Consider the following 11,311-nt stretch of genomic DNA (forward strand, 5'->3'; position numbering starts at 1 on the left):
TATGGGGGGGGGGGGGCTGAATGTAGGGTCCACAATTTCAGTTTTCTCGAGGGTCTTCCTATTATTTTTCAAGCTGGAACAAACAATAAAAATTAAATTTAAAGAACCTTGTTTGAAAAGTATCTGCAGTTGTTTCAAAAGTGCTTTCTAAACCAAAATCAGGTCTGTTTTTGCCAATGTGGAAGATTGCCATTTTGACATTCTCCACATGTGAGGACAGCAAAAGGGAGCCCTGCTCTGCTTGTGGTAAAGTGTTGTGAAGTTGCTTCCCTGCCACCATAGATTTCAGTTGTGCCTGCGGTCTCTGTGCCGCCGCAGAACTGCACTTGGGCAGTTAGTGGGCTTCAGACAGGAGCATTGCACTAGGGACGAAACACATGTGCTAATCCTCATGCTCTCTTCTCATATTTTCACCACCTTCAAATTGTAATAAAGACATTTTTTAAAAATTAAAACATTCATAGCCCAGTGCTTCCTGTACGAAAAAACCACTCATGGCGGCCTTCAGCGTTTGAAATTACAGCCAACGAGACGAGGTCATTTTTCAACAACTGGTGGAAAATAGCAAGGGGGTGTGCCAACCGCATTTTTACAGGGCAAGGTGTTTCGTAATCTGGGTGCAGTCGCTGAGAAGGCCCGCCAGTGTGGTGTAGTGCTTAGGAGCGGTTGACTCGTAATCTGGTGAACCAGGTTCGCTTCCCTGCTCCTCCACATGCAGCTGCTGGGTGACCTTGGGCCAGTCACACTTCTCTGAAGTCTCTCAGCCCCACTCAGCTCACAGAGTGTTTGTTGTGGGGGATGAAGGGAAAGGAGAATGTTAGCCACTTTGAGACTCCTTTGGGAAGTGATAAAGTGAGATATCAAATCCAAACTTCTCCTCCTTCTCCTCCTCTTCTTCTTCCCAGCCTAGATGGGACAAGGTGGGAAACAGGTATTCTTCCACCATGGATGATATATGATCTCAGGAAGCAGGTAGCATCATTTGGAAGAAGGGAGTCCCTATAGCATCCTGGACCTGGGGACATGGGTGGCGCTGTGGTCAAAACCACTGAGCCTCTTGGGCTTGCCAATTGGAAGGTCGGCGGTTCAAATCCCTGCAATGGAGTGAGCTCCCATTGCTCTGTGCCTGCTCCTGCCAACCTAGCAGTTCAAAAGCACATCAGTGCAAGTAGATACAGTGGTACCTAGCAAGACGAATGCCTCGCAAAACGGAAAACTCGCAAGACGAAAGAGTTTTTCGTTTTTTGAGTTGCTTCGCAAGACGAATTTCCCTATGGGCTTGTTTCGCAAGATGAAAACGTCTTGCGCCTTTTTAAAAAAAAGTCAATGCATTCCTATGGGAAACCGTCAATGCACAGTGGTGCTTCGCAAGACGAAAAAATTCACAAGACGAAAAAACTCGTAGAACGAATTAATTTCGTCTTGCAAGGCACCACTGTAAATAGGTACTGCTGTGGCAGGAAGGTAAACAGCATTTCCATGCGCTCTGGTTTCTGTCACAGTGTCCCATTGCACCTGAAGTGGTTTAGTCATGCTGGCCACATGACCCAGAAAGCTGTCTGTGGACAAACACTGGCTCCCTCGGCCTGAAAGCGAGGTGAACGCCACACCCCATAGTTGCCTTTTCCTGGACTTAACCGTCCAGGGGTCCCTCACCCTTTACCTGCCTAGCATCCTGGACCTTAGCCATTTCATACATCACCACAGCAGCACCTGTACATAAGGCAGCTAGCAATCTCCTGATAAATGGCTTCTCAGATGTGTTTATCCAAAGACCCTTTTTCTTATAATGAATTCTCTTAACTGTATATTTGAATATTAAAGGTTAAGCAGGAGGATAGGAAATGTTTCTCTTTCACCAAAAATAGGATTAAGTGTGATGACACTTGTAGCCGTCCTTAATAGTCTAATTGTGTGGAGGTTTTTAAACATTAAATTAATGACCGGGATCGTTAAGATTTCAGCATACTGCTATTCCTCTGTCTGTCTGAAATCTTGTACATTCTCCCTCTGCTTTGTGTAATGCGGGAAGTGAATACAAAACAATATTTCCCCTAGCCAATTGATGTCTTCTCCGAGTCTAAATGATAAAGGCGATATGCATTGTTCAAAGTGAATATGCTATAATTCACTTCACTGGCTAAATAGATAGTGTAAACCCACAGAAAGGCAGCTGACTGCTGGAGAGATAGAGGCCCAGTGATGAAAATATAAAAGGTGGCAAATCATTTGTTCAAACACTGGCTGATAAAACCAGTAAAGACGGATTGAAGTCTTGACTTATCTTCCACATTGATGAAGTCAGGGGCATTTTTAGTATCTCAAAACATCTAGGGTATGAAATAAGCTGCCTTAAAGAGACCTCCTTGAACATTATCCATCACTGGGGGGTTAGTTCTGGAAGAGCTTTCCATGTTGTCAGTGTATCCTCACACCTTTTCCTCATCAGAACTTCAGAATGCCTTTCCGAGTTTTTGTTTTAAAGATTGCTGTCCCTTTCCTTTGGGGGGGGGGGGAATGAGTCAAATGTAGAATAGCGAAACCCTGAACACAAATAGCTAATTTATTATCTATTTCAAACTAATCTGTTTTCTAAAGGGTGGTTGTAGTTAATGGAACTACCAGAACAGTACGTCTGATGAGCCCACAATTTGTGTTCAAAATGGCTTGTAACATTCTGCAAGGAATAACTGTGACCCATTAAGAAGTGGGAAACAGCATAATATGTTGTGAATTAAATGCAGCACTAAAGCTAAGAGGGTTTTTGTTGAGGGGCTTGTAGTAAGCATTTGCTTACATATCCACATCCCATCTCACTGGGGTAAGAGTCCTGTACCAGTAGCCCTGCTGCTGAATTGTGTGTGTGTGTGTGTGTGTGTGTGTAAGACGCGGGTGGCGCTGTGGGTTAAACCACAGAGCCTAGGGCTTGCTGTTCATAAGGTCAGCGGTTCGAATCCCCGTGACGGAGTGAGCTCCCGTTGCTCGGTCCCTGCTCCTACCAACCTAGCAGTTTGAAAGCACGCCAAGTAAATAAATAGGTACCACTCCAGCGGGAAGGTAAACGGTGTTTCCGTGAGCTGCTCTGGTTCACCAGAAGCGGCTTTGTCATCCTGGCCACATGACCTGGAAGCTGTACGCCGGCTCCCTCAGCCAATAAAGCGAGATGAGCGCCGCAACCCCAGAGTCGGTCACGGCTGGACCTAATGGTCAGGGGTCCCTTTACCTTTACCTTTAAGTGTGTGTGAGTGTGTAAATAAAAACAGCCCCTTCTAATGCTTCTTGTAGTGGTAGCGGAGTGGTAATGGCTCTGTGTCATTATTACAGGGGTCAGCAAACCTTTTCAGCAGGGGGGCTGGTCCACTGTCCCTCAGACCTTGTGGGGGGAGCAGACTATATTTTGGGGGAAGTTGAACGAATTCCTATACCCCACAAATAACCCAGAAGATGCATTTTAAATAAAAGGACACATTCTACTCATTTAAAAACACGCAGATTCCCAGACCATCCATGGACTGGATTGAGAAGGCGATTGGGCCAGATCTGGCCCCCGGGCCTTAGGTTGCCTACCCATGGACTAGAAGATTGAGGTAATAGGGGAGAACTGCATGCATAGCTGTGTCACCCCTTCTGGGAACTAGTACCACATTGGCATGGGAAGGGAGCACAGTGGCATGGTCCCCTGCAAAATGGCTTTAATATCAAGTGATGTGGAAGGAGCTACCTTCCACACAGCAGTAAAGATAAGGTTGGAAGGAAGCCACGTTACTAAAAATAATGTTGGCTGGACCTGTAGTAGCATGAAGAATGCAAATGGAAGGGTGTAATTTTTAAAAAACCAAGATGGAAAACTATGAGAAATACAACAGGAAATGGGAACGGAAGATATGGAACTGGATGCGAATTAATGAATGCATAATAAGAAAAATAATTATGGAATATCATTTAATATGTCATCACAGAGAGACTTAGAGGTGGAAATATTAGTGCTTAATATGGAGGAATGGCTGTGGAAGTAGTTGGCAATAACGTTGATATGTTTGATTAGAGGAAAGCTATGGTTGAAATTTATCGGTAACCATAACTAGAGAATCCCTTTTGGATTTTTTGTGTAAAAAAGGAAAATGATTTAATCTGAATTACTTGGTTTGGAAGACTGGGAAAATATTTCCTAGCAAAAAAGTAGATTAGTGGGATGTCATTCTAGAGTGAATACTTTGAATAACTTATTTTATGTAACTGACAGACAATCAGAAGTCCTTTTTATTTTCCCTCTTTTTTTCTTTTCATCTATTTTTTCCGCTTTGCTGTTTTGTTTCTGTTTTTATTTAGATTAGTTTATTTTGTCTTATTGTATTATGAAAAATATTTAATAAGATCTTTTTTTAAAAAAGAAAAACAAACAGATAAATAGCATGAAGAATGTGTAATAGTTGCTAGGCGACTACTCAAATAGGTAGCCAAATTAGTTATTGTTATCCATTGCAGATTGGACTCTAGTCTTGATGAATCCTAGTACAATTTGCATTCCCAAAGTTGCATGCATACCAGCCCGTACTGTCACGTCAAGGAGACTCTATAAAAAAATAATAATCATAGTCGCAATAGTCAAGACTCTACCTCTCTATCTCTTCTTCTAGATTCAAACTCAGACGATTTTGATCCTGCTTCTACTAAGAGCAAGTATGACTCCATGGATTTTGACAGCTTACTCAAAGAGGCACAGCGAAGCTTGCGGAGGTAACGTGCATCACGGCCAAGGAAAATGGAGGGATGGCGAATACCTCATGGACGTCAAGTCCTTCAATAACGAACAATGAAGAAGTCACGCTTACAAATTTCTCCCTAACTCCACACACTCTCCATATACAAAAACATAGTTTACATGGACAGCTGCTTAAGGAATGAAGAGGCAAAATGGGTCTGGTGTGAGCAATTGTGTACCCCTGAGTCTCAACTTTGCTTTTCCAGGGTGAAGAGGGCGAGGGTTTTGATCTTTGTAGAGTGCCAAGCGAGAACCATTTGACATGGCAGCAGTTCCATAGAGATACGTTTTAAAAGAAATATATGCGAACTCCAAAATTGTGTACATAGAACATTTTCAAAATGAAGCAAATTCAAACTTCCGCTGCTGACAACCTGAGACACACTGCAGGTTTTGGGATTTTGTTTGTTTGTTTGTTTCATTCAAGAAGCTTCTTCTCACGCCATGTTGTTTTAAAATGACGACAATCCTGAAGAAATCTACAGATCCACACAGTCCGCCATCTTTCATTGTGCTTCTCTCATGAAGGCAAGGGAAGGGCAGAAAATGGTGGAAGGATTCAAAACTTCCATAGCGTTTTAAAGTTCTGTCTTTTTAATTGTGACATCCATGTCAGCGTCCAAAACATTTATCTCACATAGAGAAATTTCGAGACCCTCATTAACAGCCAGCTTCTTGGGTGTTTTTCTCCCTTCGATGAGCCGACATGGTGTTACGCTACAAAAACATTGAGGGCAAATCTTATGGGGAGGGTTGGAGGGGGTTGTGGATGTACAGTTAGATTATATACTACATTCATGAATGTAGTTAAGTATTTACAGATGTTAAATGGAGTATTTTTATTTTGTGTACATACCGTATGACAAGACGATGCTTTTTTTTGTTACAGCTATGCACTGTAAATGCAGCGTTCTTTTAAGAAGAAGAGGGAAAAAACTGCTGAAATTTTTCTTAATCAAGAATATTCAAATGTAATTATATGGGGCAGAACAATATTGTACACTAACATATTTAGAAAGCTGAACTTAACGCTTATATATATTTGATTGTAAAAGAAAAAGAAAAGTGTGTGTGGGTGCGTGTTGAGTGCAAAAATATTGATGCTATACGCACATCATCCATCCCCTCTTTGAGTAGCTTATCTAATAACATTGACCAGAATTCAGCCAAAGTTAAAAACAAAAGTTATCGATTAGCTAGACTGGCGTAATTGTGTCTGTCCATTGCCATGCCACAAAATGTCTACCCACGGTATTTCGCAGTATGCCAGTGTAGGGATCTGGATATATATTTCCATATATTTGTATTACATTTGATATTAAAGCCCTGGGCCCTCCCGATGGATGTCTTATTTAGGACATAAAGTCAAGAAGGAGGTTGGAACGCTTAGCAGAGAAGCAACTACCAGGAGTTTGCCTCTCTGCATCTCTAAGTCCTATTCATTTCATTGGAGGAGTTGGGCACACACTTAAATCTCTCAGTTGAGTTTGGTTGAGACTGCAGTCCTATCCATACTTAATTGCACTGCAAAAGTACTTAACTTTGGCTGGATCATATCTTTGTCAAGAACTTAACCTTGGGCAACAAGGCATTAACCTCCTTTGCAATATTTTTTCCCACATTTTTTGGGGGTGCCTCTTTCTTTAGCTGTTTTATATAAACAAAAATTTATTAATGGGGGCGGGGTGGGATATTTTTCTCATTTTAAAGTTTTTTCTAGGAGATGCCATAATTTTATGTGAAGCTTCTCAAATGGGAAATCATTAAGAAGTATTTTTATTTTATGTATCGATGATAGTTTTGGAACTAGAAGTCACAAATCTTTTTAAAAATGATACTTTGTTTTAATCGTTGTGACTTTAATTTGATAAAGAAAATTTGCTGTGGTACAGAGCACAGTTATGGTTTTTACAATAATCCTGTGTGTCTGAACACTGTTCTTGAAGCCAGTAATCTGTTCATTGGCAGAGTTCAATGATTATCTATGATTTTGAAATGTACGCATCCTCTGTATAAACACTAATTCTTCATTCCTTTGTTTACTTAAAGATGCATATTTATCGGTTGTGATTAACCTATTTATTATAAATTATGAGGTGACTAAAATAATAAAAAGGCCAGTGGACATTTTTATGTAGGATGCACACCGGTTGTCAGGTTGCTAAATGTATTATTTTCATTTGGTGGGGGGGAAATCTAGCTTTTTCTTCCTTCAGAAGCAATGATTCTTCCTTCTTCTTTTTCTTTAACTATGCACTAATATGGCCTTAGAGGTGCCCATGACATTGTGGGAGCCTTCAGATCGTATCAGGATCGTAGAATCCATTTGCAAGTTTATGGGCTGGCACAATGCAAGCAGCTAAAATAGACTAACTTGTGCAGCCGTCATATGACTGATGTCTTGTCCATTCAAGTCATTCCTGTCAATTACCCTATTGGATTTCAAGTCAAACACCCATCGCAAGGTTGTTACTCCTTTTAAGTTTGCTCTTTAGGGCATTCACTGCTTGTTTACAGAATAAACGAAAATCTCCCCAGAGAGATTATGGCTCTAAGAATGTATACAGACCTGCCCAAACCAAACTCTTTAGACACCACATTGGCAGGCACACCAGTGCACCCAGAGAATCCCAATATGGTTCAGTAGATCCCTGTTTTCCGTCTAGAGATCCATAGGCAACCAAATGGGTTACCGTGGTGGATGGAAGGCCTTGTGCGCCCGTCCAGCCCTAAGAAAATGAGTGAAGAGAGTGGATTCAGTGAGGATTTGAGAGTGGTGCACAGACCTCCCATTGACTCAAGTGGCTCATTGTGCCAACCTGCAGTCGATTATAGAGCAGCGGTTCTCAACCTCTGGTTCCCCAGATGTTGTTGGACTACAACTCCCATCATCCCTGAGCTCTGGCCTTGCTAGCTAGGGGTGATGGGAGCTGTAGTCCAACAACATCTGGGGACCCACAGGTTGAGAACCGCTGTTATAGGAGACAGGCAAAAGGGAAAGCAGCGCTGAGTTGAATTTTATCTAGACCTTGTGTACTTAGCTGCTGCAACCACAGAGCCCTTGAATATGCCCACTCCATGGTGTGATGGCAGTGGAGGTGGTGGGCAGCCATTTGCCTGCTTGAGCCACCCAGTAAGCATATATAGCAGTAGGTGGAATACACTGCAGTATTAACTAGGGGTCTTTGGACAAGATGCTTAGCACTTGGGTATGAAGAGGTCCTAAAGTTGGAAGGGACCGTGAGGGTTGTCTAGTCCAACCCCGCGCAATGCAGGACTCTTTTGCCCAATGTGGGGCTTGAACCCTCAACCCTGATAATTAAGAGCCCCATGCTCTACCAACCCAGTTCCTGCTCACATGCATATTCAGGTGGGGAAAGGCACATTGAAACATATCCCATGTTTTTCAGTACTGAGATATTAACACCTCAGCACCAAAAATATGGTAACAACTGGTTGTGACTTAATCTTGAAAGCGGAAGTGGTTTCTGAATTGTAATCAACTGTGCGTACTTTCTACTGTGCACACAGCATGGGGGAGCCACTTCCGCTTCATGTGACCTGACACCTACGATAGACATGTGAACGGAACCACTTCGGTCAGGTTCATCCCTCGATTGTCCCCAAGGGAGGCAGGGCAGCCTTGCTTTGGTGGGAGGGGCCACAGGATTGCAAAACAGAACAGGCTCTTTGGTTGAAATAATGTTCCCGGCATCATTTCCTGCTGTGGATCGTGAAAGTTGATTCCAAGCCCCCATTATCCCTAGTGCAAAAGTGTGGGATCTCATTTGTCCTGGAGGAATGAATGGGAGAGTGGTTTAGGCAGAATACTTTGAAAGGAGGGAGGTTGAGCTTTTTGGCTGTTCAAAAGCATTTGATTCGTTTTGAACATTTAAAAGTCAACTGATGGAGGGGAGCTGGATAAAATTCTCCCATTCTACACTCTGAACCTGGAGGCTTCATTTAATTAGCATGGCCAGTAGCCACTGATAGGGTATTGACTAAGAACCTAGGATCCATGCTGGATCGGACAGAAGTCTTACCTAGTTCAGCTTAGATCCTGCTTGCTTAGAATTCCACAAGCAGGATGTGAATGCAATAGCTGCCTTCTACTCTTGTCCTCCAGTGACTGGTACGCTATCCTGGAGCCATCACTGATAGCAATTGATAGCCTTAAGTTCCTTCAATTTGTCCCCTTTTCAAGCTGTCTGGGTTCACGGCCAACACCACACCTTTCAGTAACCAGTTTCATAGTTTTAACTATGCACTGTGTGGGGTAGTCTCACATGGGGTAGGAAATATCCATGGGCGAGGCTCTTGCCTACACGATTCCCATGCTGAAGGGGACATGTGTAGTTATACATTTGAAACAGGGATGGTCTCAGTGGAGCACTTACCATTGTTTGGCAGTGATTGCTTCTGAAGATACAACATACCTACCTATTTATCCCCCCCCCTTCCCTAAAGTGCAGGGGAAACGATTTTGTCCCATGATCAGTGCAGCTGAGTCTGACAGCTATCCTCATTTTTATCACCAGCATATTGTTTTCCAGTAGATTCCACTGTGTCCTGTTCTATGCCTGCTCTTTTTTGTCTTTGTATTCCTCAGTAGGTAGATAGCAATAACAAGAGAACTTTTTCGCAAGTTCTGTTTTGCACCCTGTCAATCTGCGTAATCCTTGCCATCCATTGCTTTGTAGGTTGAAGATACAGGTATTTTAACTTTTGATTGTGTGAATGCCAAACTAAACGTTTACAGCTTTTTTCTTTCTGGATTTTGAGTGTCTTCTGTTGTAAAGGAAAAAAAAATTAAAGCAATAAATTATTTTTTAAGAAATCAATATTTAGTATATCATGTGTTCAAGGATGAGACGCATTGCCGATTTTTGCCTTTCAATTTTAGTGATTCGATTTTTAAATACATCCTATTTGGCCCTGGATTGCTGACATAAAGAAAAACGTGTGCGTGCTTATGTTTTCAGGTAGCTGCTATGTCACAGTTCAGGGTTTCGTTTCTTTCTGGCCTGATAAATATCTTGTTCTTGAAGATGGTTCTTCCTTTGCCGGTATCAAAGCACATATGGAATTAATGTGATTGTGTGGTTGGAGAGCAATCTGGTCCAATCTCTGCATGGAAAGCACGCTGCCATACACAAATCTCCTGTTGAGCAGGGAACTGCAGGTGCCTATCAGATGCCTATCTCAATTCAGATACCATCTCTCCTCATTGCATCGCATTCACATCCACATTTCTGGCGCAAATAGTCATGCATAACTGCAAGCGACTACAGGTCGGGACAGCTATTGTTGGACAATCTCTGTGGGTAGCCCATCAAGCGCTTCTTCGAAAAGGCGTTTCATATTTGCACATATCCTACGTTGCCAAATTGTAGCATAGATCTGTATGTTTTTTAGATGAAGATGTTTTGCCTCCGCTCCCATGCTGTGGTAAGTACCATATCTGGTAAGAGAACCAGTACTTAGAAACAATAGCCTTTCTAAGCGATATAACAAAGCAATTCCTCCATAACACAAAAATGATCAGAATCCAAACAGAGGGAGTCCAAAATTGGGGGAGAAAAATAGCAATTGGTGCAAAATGGCTCCAAACCACTGCTGTCCTGCCAGCAAAGATCATAACGCAGAAGGAGTGGTTTTTGCTGTTAGTGTGTAATGAGCTGGGTCAGTTTGGAAAAAATAAAATAAAACCTTTTTATATCCCTTTAGATGTGAGCTTCCAGTAGGCAATGATTATGTGTCCTTTTAGGATGGCTGTAATGGAACTTCAATCACTGTAGTATAAGATCTGATCTATAAATGACCTAGACTAGCCATGTAATGTGATGATTCTAAATTTGTACCTATGTGACAGACATTTTCAATAATGTGAAACTACTGATCTGATGCAACTACTGTAAAATGTGTACAGTAGGGAGAAAGTGGTAAAAACGATACTGAACAAAGGAGAGCGAGCTATTAGACGAGCCCTCCCTGGGCACCCCCTTGATCTCTATGTACTGTTGTAGTTTTTAAACTCGCTGTATGACAATTTCCTGTGATGTCCCAATCCCCCCCTTTAAAAGCAAAAACAAAACATGCAGTACATGCAGCCTCAATGAGCAAAATAAAGGGAATTGAATGTTTCAACCCCACTTGTTGATTTTTCCCTTATTTGTCCTGGGCAAGCAAGGTCCGTCTTTCCAAGCTAGCTGTGGACAGGATTCTGCATGTATGGATTGGGGGGAGGGAGGGGGGAGACAGACTTTGGAGCATGAAATTGGACAGCATTTCTGCTTTCGTCTGAAAGTTTTCTTAATCTTCTGGTTTGAATCTGTGCAAAGGAATGGCTATTGAAATTGAATCTAGTTGGGCAGAGGCGAGGTTCTGTGTCTGCATTGCATTCCCCAGAATAAATTGTATAAATAATTTAATTGTGTTTGTGTAATTGGCACAGGTAATAGAACCCACCTCTTCTTCTTAGAGGGTTTAGATTATTTTGGATGTTCAGTCCATCTCATTAGAGGGAGAGTGCCACTGTGCTCACTGCCC

At 42.2% G+C, this 11,311-nt stretch overlaps 1 protein-coding gene across 12 annotated transcripts in view; it reads left to right on the forward strand.

The window, feature by feature from the left end:
• Positions 1–10,909, forward strand: part of PPARGC1A (PPARG coactivator 1 alpha) — a 631,111-nt gene extending 620,202 nt beyond the window's left edge. For 7 of the 12 annotated variants that reach the window (XM_083458139.1, XM_083458141.1, XM_083458138.1 and 4 more), the window contains one exon: positions 4,638–10,909. In XM_083458139.1, coding sequence (XP_083314265.1) covers positions 4,638–4,741 — 104 coding nt within the window. In that variant the 3' untranslated portion in view covers positions 4,742–10,909. The remainder of the gene's footprint in view (positions 1–4,637) is intronic. The other 5 variants (XR_014515347.1, XR_014515349.1, XR_014515350.1 and 2 more) reach the window with 2 other exon arrangements.
• Positions 10,910–11,311: the final 402 nt, after the last annotated feature.

Source organism: Podarcis tiliguerta (assembly GCF_965153285.1).
Source record: "Podarcis tiliguerta genome assembly, chromosome: 9".
Classification (NCBI taxonomy): Eukaryota; Metazoa; Chordata; class Lepidosauria; order Squamata; family Lacertidae; genus Podarcis; species Podarcis tiliguerta.